Source organism: Colletotrichum fructicola (genome assembly GCF_000319635.2).
Source record: "Colletotrichum fructicola Nara gc5 chromosome Unknown KSG_Nara_v1_contig10, whole genome shotgun sequence".
Taxonomy (NCBI): domain Eukaryota; kingdom Fungi; phylum Ascomycota; class Sordariomycetes; order Glomerellales; family Glomerellaceae; genus Colletotrichum; species Colletotrichum fructicola.
Window position 1 is genome coordinate 2,886,228 of NW_027094060.1, and position 15,979 is coordinate 2,902,206.

The 15,979-nt window shown below is 51.9% G+C and overlaps 5 protein-coding genes across 5 annotated transcripts; 4 read left to right on the forward strand and 1 right to left on the reverse strand.

The window, feature by feature from the left end:
• Nucleotides 1-67: 67 nt before the first annotated feature.
• CGGC5_v016328 (Maltose permease MAL31) lies at nt 68-1,752 on the forward strand (the record flags this gene model as incomplete). Its single annotated transcript, XM_032026424.1, has 2 exons — nt 68-1,462; nt 1,528-1,752. 2 exons carry the CDS (start codon nt 68-70, stop codon nt 1,750-1,752), a joined length of 1,620 nt encoding a protein of 539 aa, XP_031877099.1.
• A 903-nt stretch (nt 1,753-2,655) lies between these two features.
• On the forward strand, nt 2,656-4,139 carry CGGC5_v016329 (uncharacterized protein; the record flags this gene model as incomplete). Its single annotated transcript, XM_032026425.1, has 3 exons — nt 2,656-3,260; nt 3,312-4,020; nt 4,071-4,139. The coding sequence occupies 3 exons, from the start codon at nt 2,656-2,658 to the stop codon at nt 4,137-4,139; spliced, it is 1,383 nt and encodes a 460-aa protein (XP_031877159.1).
• An 808-nt stretch (nt 4,140-4,947) lies between these two features.
• CGGC5_v016330 (Acyl-protein thioesterase 1) lies at nt 4,948-5,691 on the forward strand (the record flags this gene model as incomplete). Its single annotated transcript, XM_032026426.1, has 1 exon — nt 4,948-5,691. The coding sequence occupies one exon, from the start codon at nt 4,948-4,950 to the stop codon at nt 5,689-5,691; it is 744 nt and encodes a 247-aa protein (XP_031877158.1).
• A 5,776-nt stretch (nt 5,692-11,467) lies between these two features.
• Nucleotides 11,468-13,164, forward strand: CGGC5_v016331 (uncharacterized protein; the record flags this gene model as incomplete). Its single annotated transcript, XM_066153503.1, has 3 exons — nt 11,468-11,739; nt 11,806-12,952; nt 13,075-13,164. The coding sequence occupies 3 exons, from the start codon at nt 11,468-11,470 to the stop codon at nt 13,162-13,164; spliced, it is 1,509 nt and encodes a 502-aa protein (XP_066007325.1).
• Nucleotides 13,165-13,857: 693 nt separating this feature from the next.
• Nucleotides 13,858-15,072, reverse strand: CGGC5_v016332 (uncharacterized protein; the record flags this gene model as incomplete). The annotated part of the gene is made up of 2 exons (XM_066153504.1): nt 13,858-14,772; nt 14,845-15,072. 2 exons carry the CDS (start codon nt 15,070-15,072, stop codon nt 13,858-13,860), a joined length of 1,143 nt encoding a protein of 380 aa, XP_066007117.1.
• Between the last annotated feature and the right edge of the window lie 907 nt (nt 15,073-15,979).

Consider the following 15,979-nt stretch of genomic DNA (forward strand, 5'->3'; position numbering starts at 1 on the left):
ACCGAAACCTTCCGTTATCACACACAAACTGCTTGTCTCAAAGCCTACACAAAGTGCGACTCTCGCAATGGCACCCAAACATGACGACGATGCGGTCGATATCGCTGAGCATGAACAAGCTCATGCCAACGGGTACGAGATCAAGGACCTGGCCTTGGCTAAACAAGCCGCCGAGGACGAGCACAGTCTTGGCTTCCTTGAAGCCATCCGCCTGTATCCCAAGGCTGCGCTGTGGTCCGTCCTAGTTTCCGCCTCGATTATCATGGAAGGATACGACATCGTCCTCATTTCATCCTTCTTCGCTCAACCTGCTTTCAGAGAGCATTATGGAGAATACATTCCAAGCAAAGGATCTTACGAAATCACCGCGGCCTGGCAAAACGGACTCAGCAACGCCGTGAGTGTTGGCACTATCATCGGGGCCTTCGCCAACGGCTACTTCACCCACCGTTTCGGATACCGAAAGGTTCTTCTGGTGTCCCTCGCTTCAATCTGCTGCTTCATCTTCATCTCTTTCTTCTCGCCAAATCTTCCAGTACTGCTCGTAGGCCAGTTCCTTTGTGGAATTCCATGGGGTGTCTTCGCAACAACAGCCCCAGCTTACGCATCAGAAGTTTGCCCTCTTGCACTACGCGGCTACCTGACAGTCTACGTCAATCTCTGCTGGGCTCTCGGCCAGCTCATTTCGGCCGGCGTTCAAGCTGGGTTCTCGGAGAGACTCGGTCAATGGTCTTACCGGGTACCGTTTGCTATTCAATGGGTGTGGCCGCTCCCTCTTTTCGCCATCCTGTGGTTCGCACCAGAGTCGCCTTGGTACTTTGTCCGCCTGGGCAAATATGACCAAGCTGAAATGTCGATCCTCCGCCTCAGTTCGCCTTCACAGCGCAGCCAGGCGAAGCAGAAAGTGGCCATGATGATCCACACAAACGAGATCGAGGCCCAAATGGATGAAGGCACATCCTACATGGACTGCTTTCGAGGTGTCGACCTGCGCAGAACCGAGATCGCGTGCCTGGCCTTCGCTGCTCAGCCTTTTTGTGGATCCGCAATGGGAGGCACGCCAACCTACTTCTTTGTTCAGGCTGGGCTCTCCACCTCAATTTCATTCCAAATGTCTGTCGGGGGACTTGGAATCGCCTCAGTTGGCACGATCATGGCTTGGGGTCTTCTCCATATGTGTGGGCGCCGTACTCTGTACCTATGGGGCCTTGGCCTTTTGACCCTCATACTTGTCGTGGTCGGTTCGATCAGTGCCGGCGCACCCAACTCAGATGCCGCAAACTATGGTCAAGCCGGCATGATGCTTGCCTGGCTAGCTGTCTATTATCTTACCGTTGGCCCGATCTGTTACGCCATCATTTCCGAAGTCTCATCCACGCGCCTCCGCAATAAGAGCGTGTGTCTGAGCCGAATCACTTATTACGTTGCTCAGATCATCTGCAACGTCATTAATCCTTATATGGTGAGTATCTCATCACTGTCATTAGCTACAGCATTAAACGAGCATGATATTGACCCTGAACCTAGCTCAATCCGACAGCGGGAGGCTGGAAAGGCAAGACTGCATTCTTTTGGGGCGGATGTGCGTTTGTCTTCTTCGTCTGGACATACTTCCGGTTGCCTGAGACTAAGGGCAAGACTTTTGAAGAGCTTGACATCCTGTTTGCTAGAGGTGTCAAGGCATCGGACTTTGCTTCCTACAAAGTCGATGCATATGCAGGCGGGGAGGAGGCTTTGACTAAAGAAGGTTGAGTTGGAATTCTCACCTCATCTTCCTGTCTTTTCTTATGCGGAGGGATGGATGATACGTTCGATTCCCTCTTCCGACAGGACCTGCTTAAGTTTGCTATTGTTGCTGCGAAGCAATGGTTTAGATAAATCACCTAATGAAGTTTTGTCTAATGAGAAGCCTGTTAAAGATTTTTGAAGCGTCACACTACTACTCATAAACCTACTGCTAGTCGCAATGTGTTGACTATTTTTTCATTTCATTTTTCAAAGAGTTTTGCTATCCGGGCAAATGACTATCGTATTAAGTCTAATAGTTTGTTCATGCTATGAGTTCTATTATAATATTATTCTGATCGTCTCTATTATCATCTATGCCTACTACCCGGCCGGATACCAATAATACTTTCAAAACTTTAGATTTCTTAAGTATCGCCAAATTGAGAAGATCGCACCATCAACGACATTTGTTTGCCGTCGTTCAAATCATTCACCCTTCAGTTGCGCTTAGCTTTTGCTGGAGTAAATCGAATTCTCCAAATAAGTACATTGATCCTCTCATAGTAGGGGTCAACAATCCGACGTCTGACATGATTTCCCGGCGGGGGTGGAGGGCGTCACCTTGGCAGTGGAGCTGATGGGGTGATCACACCCAAATACCACGAACCTTTTTCATCAGTACTTTGCGGGGTTGTTGCGGGGAAACTTGAGTTGCGATGGGAATGGAGCCAACTTTCAAGCTCGAATATTGCCAAAAGTCGATGCTCCGATGGGGAACCTGGAATCCGGTGATGAACCAAACGTGAGATCGCCAAATCTTGCGATTGAAGATGAATGGGTTGGTATATAAGTCAGACGGAATGATATGAAATTGTTTGAAACATCGTCAGCATCGTCCTTTCATACGTTCACAACACCAATACCATCATGAAGCTCGACAATTTTCTCCCAGCGCTCTTGGTGGCCCTGAACATTGGCCAAGCCACTGCCCTCATCGTTCCGCGTGCAACATCGGGCGCTGCGACTGTTGACCTCAGCAGTTCGACTGGAGACGCCCGATTTCTTGGATCAGCGTTCATCTACGGATTTCCTGACAATGGATCAAGCGCAGACAGCTCCATTCCCGATTACTTCGCCACTGACATCAAGTTCAATGCTTGCCGTGCCGGCGGCGCCCAAACACCATATGCTGGATGGGCTGGTGGTGGATATGACGGCTATATCGGACGTTTTAACTCTACCCTTTCCAATTACAGGACTACTCGCAAATATGGAGGAGGCTTTATCTTGCTTCCCCATGACCTGTGGGGCTCTGACGGTTCTTTGGGAGGAGACGGACTATATCCGGGAGACGATGGAGACTGGTCTGAGATGGAGGCTTTCCTCGCGCAAGTTGTCAAGGATCTTAAAGAAAACGACATGCTTGAGGGGCTGGTCTTCGACATCTGGAACGAACCCGAGCTTGAAATCTTCTGGGCGCGCTCTTGGGACCAGTACTTAGAGTACTATGTTAGAGCTCACAGAATCATCAGGTCAGTACTGCCCACTTTGGCAACGAAGCCTGAGGCTAACATACATTCCAGAGCCGAACTTCCGAATACTCTCATTAGCGGGCCATCTGGTGCAACTGTACCTGACTTTCAGAGCTCGGCCTGGACTTCTTGGCTGGCCGCCATATCGGCAAACGATACAATCCCCGACATATACTCTTGGCACCAGATTGGCGACACAGGTCGTGAGCTCGACAGGGTCATTCCTGATTTCAATGCACTCCTCAGTCAGCACAATCTCCCACAGAGAGCGATCGACATAAACGAGTATGCAGCGCCCGAAAGACAGAACCCTGCCAACTCTGCCTTCTATCTGGCCCAGCTTGAACGTCATAACCTGCGCGGTTTGAGGGCGAACTGGGGCAGTGGTGCAGGTCTACATGATCTGATGGCCGACCTGGTCTTCAAGGATTCCGACGGCAACTATAAGCCCAACGGCGATTGGCAGACGTACAAGTACTACGCCGGGATGACAGGCGATCGCGTTGCCACGACGGCATCACCGGACCTGAAATTCGATGTCTTTGGGACTATTTCTGAGAATAATGTCAAGCTTCTTGTAGGAACTCAGTCTCTTCAGGCCTCGTATGAGATCAGCATCTCGGGTTTGGGTCGTATTGGACTGCCTGCCGACGGGAGCGTTTCGATTCGTACTCTTCGGTTCGACTTCGATGGCCGCTCGGGCTTGATTGAAGGTCCTGTTGATCTTGGCACGGCCGAATACACATACACATCTGATACGGTAAGTCCAGTTCTTTTCACATCAGTTGTCTTTGGCTGATCTTCTCCTAGCTCATCATTGCTGTTGACACCCCGACAAACTCGACTGCGTTTGCATATGAGTTCTCTGGCGGCCAGTAAATCAAAATAGAGTAGAAAATGCATGGTCTGGGACAGTGCTATCTCCAGTACGACTTGACATATTGTGAGATCAGAAGGGATAGGCACGCCGCACTGCATGCAGAACATGGTCCAAGCTGGCTCTATGACTAGAAAAAATCAATCACAAGTCTGGTGTGCACTGTATCCTTGACTATTCAACCTTACACATAATACGCACAGCGCCGCAACATGTCGCTTAAAAAAGAGCCGTAATGAGCTTTGCTACCTAGGCGGATCCAGCTAATCGGGCGGAACTCATAGCTTTTACCCAGGCACGTAGTAAACATATATCTATTTGATCTATCATGATTGTGATTTTTGTTTTTGTTGTTATTGTCGTCGGTGTCGTTTTCGTCGTCATCGTCGTCGTCATGATTTCTATTGGCGTTACCGTTGTCATCGTATTATTAGCTTCAATGTTGCTAGCCTATCCGCCCAGAGAGCGGAATTCGCCGTAATCAGCCATGCTAAACATACCAGTTTGATGCGAAAAGTCTGGAAAGTCAACAGCTCACAAATGAGCACTTACTGGGAAGAAACCTTTACGGTTCGCGGATAAACACGAAGTGCACCTGGTGATAACCTTGTGAGGTTGCCACTCAGGTCCATACCTTAGGTGCTTCAGGTCTCCACTAGGAAGTCCAACAGCGTCCCCGTGCATCCTTTTCAACTGAACCCCCAAAAACACCCTTCCATCTCCAACTTACCGCAATCACCATCTTCTCCCATTTCAACTCAACTCAACCTGCGCAGGCCCATCACGAAGACCCCACTTAGCACCACAAACATGCATTTCACCAAACACTGCATCGAGCCTCGGGCGGCGCACACCCACACGGTCGTCTTTCTCCATGGCAGAGACAGCATCTGCAACGAGTTCGCAGATGAGCTTTTCGAGAGCGAAGCGTCAGAACCGGCAAACCAGCCAAGAACCCTTCCAGACCTGTTACCATCTATTCGATGGGTCTTCCCCGGAGCCGCTGTGATTCCATCTAAGAGGTTCGGCACCGACATATCACAGTGGTTTGATGTCTGGTCACTGGAAAACCCAGAGGAGCAGGCCGATATCCAGAAAGCCGGCCTGAGACGAAGTATCGAATTCCTAGTCAACTTAATCGAGAGCGAATCCAACTTCGTCTCCCTGGAAAAGATATTCTTATGCGGTATCAGCCAAGGATTTGTAACTTCAGTTGCCGCTTTGCTGTCTACGTCAAAGTTGGGCAGTTTGGGTGGGCTGATTGGCTGGTGCAGCTGGATGCCACCGGCAGTTGTCATCGAAGAATTGGCGGACAAACGTTCGCCGTATCACCAGAAAAGCGTTTCACAACCATCAATTAACCCCCCTATTTTCCTCGCTCACGCCGTGGATGATGAAGTTATTGATATCAATCTCGGCCGTCAGTTGCGGAGGACTCTTGGGTCATTTTGCAAGACAGTTGAATGGCATGAGTATGATTCAGGAGGTCACTGGGTCAACGAACCACAGGGTGTGGATGACATGGTGAGCTTTCTGAGGCTCAACATGCATTAGACAGAACAAGCCTATCAGAACTTCTCAATGGACACATTCTGATGAGGACGGATGGTTACGGGACGGGTGTATGCTGTCAATTGCGAAGTTCATTCCTCGAATCGTAGCTTCAAGTATCGGGGCATTTCAATGAGATGTGCGTGGGACTAGGCAATATATCCTTATGCGTGGATAGTGACATTGTAACTAGCGTCAAAAATTCGTGCTCCGGTCTAGCATAAGACCCAATCAACCGTCCCTCCACACATACAAGGTGAAAAACAATTCGCAACCGTTAGCCCGGATCGTAGCATGCGATGCCGGTCCGGATGGGGCATGGGAACGGGCAGCATTCGAGCGATGCAGAATCCCCTCTCAATGGGAGCCGACCAAGTAACGGTTTGATCGAAGCTAGGGCCGGGTCTCGCTAAATGGCGGGATACGTTTTGGGTTAGAGGTGATATATTTACGAAGTCTTGGCACTATCTGAACTCTTGTGGTGGCTGAGACAAAACCTCAAAATGGCAGATCTTGGTTTGCACTGGCTCCAAGCCGGGGAAATCGCACACATGTAAATTCAAAACCTTGAAGTTTGTTTGTCCTTTTCGTGACAATAAGACCTATGACATGTGTGCATAATGGGAGCATGGAGAACAGTAAAGAACACCAATTAAAGGAGTTGACGGAGCCTGTTCACGTATCAATTCAATGGAGACAAAAGCTTCCAGCCACTTCCTGCAGCTGTAGCAGATGGATTTGTGACTGTGTACGTGTAACTCTTTAGAGCTCATTGGTTATCGGTATTTAATCATTAGGATTGGCTGTTGCAAGTTGCAAAGAAATGGCTTCCATTTTCTTTTAGATCACCAAACCTCATCCAGGAGCATGCTTTAGGAACGGTTTCGTTAGGAGCCGAGCGAACATGAATTCAGGTGAGGCGAACAAGTAGATAGTCTGGAAGTGTTAGGCATCGATACAACGAAGCTGTGCTATCGTCTTTCATTGGACAGTCATTCACCCACCTCTTTCTTTTGCTTCTAATTTATCTCCATAGGGCCTAAGTGATTGGTCTGAAAGGGAGGGGAGGTGAGTCGACATCAGCCCCGGATGCGTCTAGACACCAAGCCACGTACGCAGATCTACCGTTATCCCCATGACCGGAAGTTCAGAAGTCGGTCAATCATCTCCATGCCAAATGCCATTTAGAAATCTTCAACTGCCGGATACTCCTTAGCCTTCAGTGGCCGCTGGAATCCCGAGACAACTTGGGCCTGGTCTCCGCTTCGGTTAATAGTCGTGGAGTACTTACACATCAATCATGACGCGTCGCAGTGAGAACAACAAGACATTACTTTTGTGACAGCCTTGGACACCAGCTATCGAGAAAGCAACCCTCTTGAATAAAGTGGCTTGCGATGGATCTGAAGCAGTAGAGCGAAGCATATCGTCGCTTGATCGAGCAATGTACTCGACCGATCACTTGCATCTTATCTATGCTGCTGATCTGTCATGGTCTAAGCGTATTAAAGAATGTGGCTATCTATGAAGATGAGAGAAACTTTCCCATGCATGATGAAAACGAATGAGGTACGTTGTTCACCTTATCGAATGCTAGCCTACCGTGGCCTTGGGTCTGCGTGCTGGTATGGCTTACACGCAGTGAGGACTCATGGCTAACGGCGATCGACCATGATCTTCATTATTGGATATCTGTCACATGAGTGATCGAGAGGTCTCTGGAGAATCTTGCGATTTATGCTAGTCGCTGTGTCACCATTTCTGGAACCCGGTGAGCGTCGTCCCGAGGCTCTTAGCCCAGCCAATTACAAAGCCATGAATACTCATTATATGGCAATCATGCAAGAGTTAAGTAAGTACAGACCACAGCAACGGCGACGAGGGCGGCGAAATTCGGACTCTGCAACCTCCTCGTGGTGCCGCCTGGGAACCTATCTTTTCTAAAGGTAGAGCCAGTGCAGAGACGTTACGGCGCGCAAGTGCAAGTGGTGGCGGGCGCTGCGCACGAAGTTTTTCTGGTGCGGCGGAAGGGCGGGATCGGACCAGAAGTGAGGGATTTTGGCGTCGCACCAAAATTTTCACACGCGCCACCAACCACCAAAACACCAGCAAAATCGACAGATATCGAGAGACCGAAAACCGAAATGCGAACGCGAAGCTGCCCAATTTCGAGGGAACTAGGTAAAAACCACCCGACACTGCTTCTCGGGGCAGAGACAGGGCACCCTCACGCCTCCCAGATCTGGGAAATACCTCCAGACAGACAGACACTGAGGCGGGTTAGTCATGGGATAGATGGAGGCTACGCCGGCTGGGTAGCCCTCAGGACAGCCTAGGGCAAGACATGGTCGGCCTGCCGAAAACCAGCTGTGAGGCTGGAAGCACGGTCGGAGACGGCGGCGGGTAACGGGAAGCTGGCCCGGGGGGTTGTGCCCTCGGACAACCAGTGGGCCGTAGCAAACACATTCGAGCAGCAGGCTACAGAAAGGAAACAACCCCGACTCGCACTCGGGCTGCTGGAGGAAGGAGGGTGTTGAAGAATTGCCCCTAGGGGGACCGGTCGGATATGGTATCGCCTTAGGGCCCGGCCTCCGGGCCCGGCCCTCACTCGGATCGTACCCGGGGTATCACGGCATAACGGGAGGAACGCTTGGGTCACCGCTCGCGCCGGGATGGCGCCGCGCGCTTTGGAAGCTGGTAGGGTGTCGCTATTGTGGACTGGACGTAGGGGAGGACCTGAGAAGGGGTGTGTTTGGCTCGAGAGGACGGACGCGCATGTCGGTAGGCTTAGAGAGGGATATGCCCTTGCGGCCTGCTTAAGGTGCAAACTTCTATTTGGGTGGCTAAGGACTGGGCGGTGGCGAGCCGGTGGTCTGGACGCCCGCTAAAGGGGCTGGCTACCCCTTTGACTATTAGGACCCCTAGGTACTGAGAGGGCTCCAGTAGACTCTCTCTCCCTGTTTTGGGGAAAAGGTTAGGGATTGCGGACTGTAGGAAATAGAAGGGAGCCTATAGGACCTATAGGATCTCTTGAGCGCTACTTCAAGGGGCTAATCACTGACCATGAAGGCTTCCAGGCCTTCCTTAACGTGACAAACTTCTTCCAGAAGATCTGCCCGCAGTACTGAGAGATAGGCCATAACCTATACTCCGAACAAAAGTCTACCTCATAGGGGAGACCAGACTACTATAACGGAACTAGGGCACCAGTGGGAACTAGGGATGGATAGAACACGGAAGTGACTCACGAGTAAGATCTGGAGGACGGGAGGGACAGCGTGTACTGTATAGTATATAGCGAGAACCTACGGCCCTCCACGCCACATACCCTTCGGGAGGTCGGCCGCAAGGGCGGCTGCGCCCTTGCCGCCACGGCGTTAAATACAAAACAAAAACAAACAAACAACGGCGACGACATCAACGACAACAGAGATGATAGCATTCATACAAGAAGGGTCAACCCAGTACGAAAGAAAGGAAAGATACTCCATTACACGCCCAGTACTCCGCCCAATAAAGTCAAAGTATCCACCAAATTCACAAAATTATGAGTATGAAGCTTGCTCTTCGCTACGAAAGCACATTGAACGCTCATTCCACCCAACGACAATCACCACATATCCAACATCATGATGCCCCAAAGGGCCAGAACGCCAATGCTTAGTGGGTTGTGAGCAAGATGGGGTAGCTCAAAGGCTCTATGCGTCGAGCCAGCGTAGATCACGAAACGAGGCGGGGGGCTTTCTGTTGGACTGCCAACCACTGTGGTTGGGGATCCTCCTTGAGTCTGGGTCGCAGAATCTGGATTTTTGCCGTTTCCAGTTGGGACGTTTTGGGAGAAGCCACCTCCGCCGTCGATCGGACCCGTTGCGCCGGGCCCAGCGGGAGGTTGAGGAGGCCCGCCGCCATTGGGCGATGCAGCTGGCACACTTCCACCCAAATTTGCGGTGGCAGAAGGATTGGGAACCGCGCCATCGGGCAAAATGCTAGGCGTTGCTCCCTGGTTCGGAACAGGTGCGTTTGGTCCAGGATTTTGTCCCGAATTTGGTGCAGGGTTTGGTCCAAGATTTGAAGCAATGGGTGATGCTGTCGGAAGCGCCAGAGTGGGAGCCAGGTCTGCCTTGATCCATGGACAGCCGTCTTCTTGGGTCATGTCGATTATAATGGTCTGCACGGGAGCCATCATTGTATAGGTAACAGATGGAAGGCCCGTTACTCCGGCTGCACAGCCATCTTCCCGCGGGCTGATACGTGGTGCCGCGAGAGCCAGGCCGAACAGCAAAGGAAGAAATGCCGTGCGTGACGAACACATGGAGAGCATGATGTCGACTGCTGTGGAAATAATCAATATTGGAGTGATAAGGGGAACTGTTTGAAAAGGCAAGTCTTAGCATTTACAGAATAAGCATCTTATTATACGCCGGCTACTGAAAATCATGCAGCTCATTATGCTGGCCAGGAGACCTCGAGGAGCTCTTTGGGTGGATGTCTGCATCCGGCCACGGCTTCTTACTTTCTAGGGGAATAGACGGAGCGATCTTCCCGGATTTTGGGAGTCGTGATAATCAAACGTCATTACTTTCAACCAAACTGCAACAGCCTTTAGCTGAAAGTGGCTTCGCTGGCGGCCCAGCGAAAACGGACTTTTCAAGCCACTGGAGACCAATTCCTTTAGTGCCCGAGACATAAGGTATTTCCAGCGGCTTCTCCTCAACTGCTCCAACGTCTACCAAGTTTTCTGTGGGCAATAGTGAGGCTAAACCTTATATACTACTAGTGCAACCGGAGGGCTTTGGGAAAGACTTACCGACTTGCACCATCTTTGTTGGGAATAGTACTAGTTAGTCCAAGAATGGCGCAATATCTCATTGGCCGATGGTAGGTACGCCTGTCTCGGGCCGACGAGATATCTCTGCCTCCCGGGTTCCCAACTTTGGTCACCTGGTAGGATCGCTAAGCATCGGGGGAGAAAAGGAGAGGTCCCGAGGACCAGGTTTGCGGCGCCATCGCCAAGGTGAAGTGTTCTAGATTCGGCAATTATATGACATCATGAGATCTGACAATGACCGTGAGTATGTCGCAAACTCACTGTCGCTCTTGAACGATTGCGATGACAGACTGTCGACCGATTCAGTCTACTATGCTCGGTGAGCCGCATAATAATCGGTGAAATTGTCATCTTCCGAGTAAAGCCCCAGGGGGGAGTTCGCGATGAATTTTGTTGCAATGTAATGAGGCTAGTACAAAGCTCCGTGAAACAATTCGGGTCAAATAAGAATATTACCCTCCAACCGCACCTAGTTTGGCAGGGACAAACAGAAATTACCGAAGCCGTCACCTGAAGTTGATTTCAGCTGTGATTCAGATGAGCCTCACACTGAGCCTTTTGGTAAATTGGGCTTAGTACATGCTTAGCGACGAAATCCTGAGACATTGATCGACGTTACGCTTGCGGCGAAGTTTCGGAGATCGTCATTTTCAAGCCGCGGGCCGTTGATGGTTAACATTATTCCCCGGATGCATTCCAACACGACCGGGTCGAGACTCAGCTCGGTTAAAACAGTCTAGACTCTTCAGCATATTGAGGGTCATGTGACACCTCCAACAATACATTGAGCAGGGTGTAAGGCCGACCTACAAGAGCCTTCGCAGGACCTGAGATATCACGAGAGTCCTTCGATGCTGATCCGTTGAAGTCTTCCTCGTTCACTGTTGTGGTCTTATTGCCCAAACTCTCGTTCAATAATTCCTCACTCACTGTCTGGCACAGATCGCAAAAATGCAAGATCTCCTTCAGCGTGGTGCCCTTGTCACCCTTTGCATGCTGCTATGGTTCAGATTAGCAAACTCGCAGTGCATCCTTCCTGATGATGAAGGTGTTATCAAGCAGTATGTCTTGGTGGTCGACCAGACTCCTGTGCGTCTGAGCGCCGCCATATGCTCAAATACCACGATTACCGTTGCTGGCACCACCGTGCCAGTGACAAATGCTCCCACAGTTTTGCTCTCCGACTTTATTGTCGAGAACACCATCACATATACCTCAACTCTGTAAGTAAGATCGACATGGATGCTTTCCTCCGTAAGGGACCAATTCTTGTACTAACTCATGCACAGAAGCCCAAGCGCCGCTTTCAATGGCCCAGTCTCAACAATCACGAGGGGAGTGCCTCAAGGCACTGCTCTCTCAACTATTGTTTTGGGACCACAAGAAAGTTCTGGAGTTGGCACGGAGATTATTTTGGAGCCGTTTCCCGCAGGCCAGCAAGGCCCATTTGATCCTCAGAACGCCATTTCGTCATCCTCCGATCCAGCCCAGTCAGCGCCTGGATCCATTCCTGAGAACGCATTTCCCGAACGTGTCGAGACCATGACTGCACCTTGGACCGGCACAGTCACGTCGACTTTGGTGCTTCCTCCCCAAGGCACAGATGAAATCGAAAGGCAGATCATCTTGACACCGGCCGCAGCGCCGTTCCCAGGCCCAATCACAGCTGCTACAGGCCCATGGACTGGCACAATGACTACGACATTGACGATACCACCTGTGGGTACAGACTCCATCGCCTTGCAGCTCGTCTTGACACCCACTGATGGAGCTTCGCCCACGGGAGGGGCCCCGGCTGGGTTGTTCACTACTCTGACAGCCATCGGTACTGAACCAACGACATCAACCGTCGTGTTGCCCCCAACGGGTAGCGATATTGTCGGAACGGAAATCATTGTGGTGCCAACTACTGTTGGGGATGATGATCCGGACATTTTCCCCGCAGTATATGTTCCAACAACAGTAACCGGACCTGGGACACTAACAGCCACCTTCACAATCCCACCTGCTGGAACCGATACGACTGGAACTCTGTTAGTTCTCGATCCGGCCTTAACTCCATCACCTTCCAGCGATGGAAGCGATGGTGGCAGTGATGACGAGAACGACGATGGTCCTCTCAATGCCTTTTTGGGCCCGTTCACAACTGTTACTGCCCCCTTCACAGGCCTTGCGCCAACAACCATTGATCTTCCACCAAGCGGAGGTGATGGTACGGGGACCAGAGTCGTTCTGACTCCAACTCCCCAGCTCAGGCCGTTCAATGGGCCTGTTGTCAGAGTTGCGGCAACCGTTACTGGTACAATGTTCACCACCGTAACCATCCTACCGGCACTGGCGGATGGCACAGCTACTGCGATTGTTATCAATCCAGCAAACACAGACCCGGGCGTAGCTCCCGCTGGAAGCTTGCCGGGTACCCCAGCCGTGATTCCAGTAGGACCTACGGGACCACCAGACTTTGGCGTTCTAGATCCAAGCCTGGCACCAGCTGACCCAGTGTTGCCTGCAATAATCTCACCTGTATTAGTTCCGGGAGGAAACAACATCTTTACAAGTACCTTCGACGGTTCCGTCACCTCTACGATCACATTCTCTCCTGGCCCCTCAGGCCAACCAGGTTCGACGGTGATACTTGTTCCAAGTAGCGTTCAAGTGCCCACCACCGCAGCTTCAATTCCGGTGGACCCGGCTCTTTTCTCCAGCAACAACGGCGGGCAAGCATCATCAGCCACAACTGGTTCCGTGGTTCCGTCTAATGGTCCTGGAAACACTGTTTCCCCTGCTCCTGGGCCCGTCACTTCGACAGGGCAGCCACTGCCTAGCAGCTTGGTACCCTCCCAAAGCGCTCCTCCAGCTGGCGGGTCTTCCGAAGTTCCACAAGACGCCAGCGTGTTGTCGCCCACCTCTTCTATAATCCCGGCTACATCCTCTTCAGCTGGACCCTCACAGGGAACCAATACTGCCAATACTGCCGTCTCAAGTTCTAGAGTTGCAACTTCCTCGCAAGGGGGACCATCCAGTCAGCCTATTGCTCCTACTTCAGTGGATCCGAATTCTCGTACTACTTCAACAACTTCGGACATAGTTCTTCCCGACTCACTGACTTCCGCCAGCAGCAACTCGGGCATCTCTCCATCCACGACTACCATTAGAGTAACAGTCACACAAAGTACGAGCGCGGCCAGAACTCCAGGTTCTAGTACGAACATCTCCAACACCCCTGCCACGCCGTCTACATCTTCGCCTTCGACGTCCCCCACTGGGAGTATAGTTCCAGACGTTTTGCAATCCACATCAAGTACCCAGTCAACTACTGCAACCTCGAGTATTACCGGACTTCAGACTTCGTCCACATCTAGAAGCTCTGTCTCAACCAGTGGCATTCCGGTCCCTCCAGGCTTGACCTCAACAACCTCGCAGTCTAGCATCAGCAGCACAGCCACTCTAGTATCTACCCGGTCGTCATCTACAAATAGCGCCGCATCAAGCAGTCCATCTGTTGCAACTTCGAGTTCTGCCGGTCCTCCGCCTTCTGCAACCTCCTCCGCCACACCCACAAGCCGGACAAGTGGGCCTGTCACGCCCGTCTCGTCAATTACACCTTCTAGCTCTAGCTCTGGTGGAAGCACCAGTCGGTCGGGATCCACAGTTAGCTCGCTATCAAGTGGCACTGGAAGTGTCACAGTTCGTTCTTCTACATTGTCGACGACTAGCTCTTCCACATCGGGCGCTGGTACATCCTCGGGACCATCGGCATCGGGTTCGTCCACTGTAGTCACCAGTCTATCAACAAGCTCCGTATTGCCGCCTGTCAGCACGTCTTCTGGGAACATCCAGACGACCTCGTCAACATCAACCAACCCTAGCAGCTCATCTCCAACTCCACCAGGAACAGTATCCAGTAGTACATCTCCCGGACCCCAGGGTACAACCTCTTCTGCATCTACTAGCTCATCCCCCCAGCCGACACCCTCAAGCTCTTCCGAGCTGTCTACCTCAAGTGCTTCTACGCCATCTACCCGTTCCTCTGAGTCACCAATCAGCTCTTCCTCAACTTCTTCAGGGGCGTCGTCAACTGTGTCCTCTAGTATCAGCTCGTCGGCCTCTTCGTCTGGAAGTTCGTCTGTCGCACCAGCGTCTAGCTCTTCTGCGTCATCAACAGCTAGCACCTCGGCATCTTCAGTCTCGAGCTCCTCTACCTCATCCACCGTGAGCTCTACAACTACTGGAACACCAAGCTCTAGCTCTTCTTCCTCGTCATCGACGACCTCTCAAGTGGCTGGCTCTACCACATCCCAAGCATCTACGTCTTCTACTTCATCTACCTCCTCATCTTCCTCTACTTCCTCATCCTCATCCACTCCAACATCCACCCCAGCCTCTACAACCTCATCTACAACCTCATCTACAACCTCATCTACACCCTCTTCTAGCACCTCAACTAGCCTCTCATCCTCATCGTCAATCAGCTCATCAAGCTTGTCTAGCTCGTCTAGCTCATCTAGCTCCATCACATCCCTGACGCCCATCCCACCTATCTCGACCACGCGCATCGTCCCAACTACATCCTTCACCGGCTGTGTAGTAACTGCAACAGCGACAAGCGCACCAACATGCGGCGTCACCCTTCCTGGAGCTTGCGCCCAACTGCCAACTACCAACGGTCTCATCCCATTGACCCTGGTCACGGCGGATTGCTTGCTAGATCTTGGGCCTTTCGCCGTCGGGCCCGTCGCGCTCTGTCTCACAGCAAACCTCGGTCTCAATCCTCAGGGCCAGCCGATCGCAGACTGCCTTCTCCGGACACTCGGAGCATCCTGCCCGCAAACCATTCCCCAGCCCTGTGTCGATCTTCAAGTCTCCAATGGCATTGACCTGTTGGTCGATATTCCCACCTGTGTCGCTGCTCTTGGCCCTTACAACTCTGGTGCAGCTGCCGTCTGTCTTGCTCTGAACTCCATCACCAGCGCTACCACAGGACTGTCCATCTTCGGATGTCTCCAAGGCGCCTTCAGCACCACTCCAACCGTCACGACCACGACTATCACCGACCCGGCACTGTGTCCCACCTCGGCCCCTGCACCACCGACACCGGTTTGTCCCACTGTCCCTGGCACATGTCTAAGTCTCTCTACGGTGAATGGCTTAGACCTTCTCGCGGATATCCCAGCATGTACCCAGGCCCTTGGACTCTTCGCCGTCGGCAACGTCGCAAACTGTCTCGTCACTGGTGCCATCAACATCCTCACCACCGGGCAATCCATCGTCGGCTGTCTCCAAACTGCGCTGGCGTCGAACTGCATAACGGCTTTGCCGCAGGTCTGCTTAGATCTCAGCGCACTGAACGGCGTGGTGGATACGTCCGCCTGTCTTGCGGCGCTGGGACCGTTGGCAGTAGGAGGTGCCGCGACCTGTCTTTCATCAGGTCTCACGAGTGGAAGCTCCATCGTCCAATGCTTG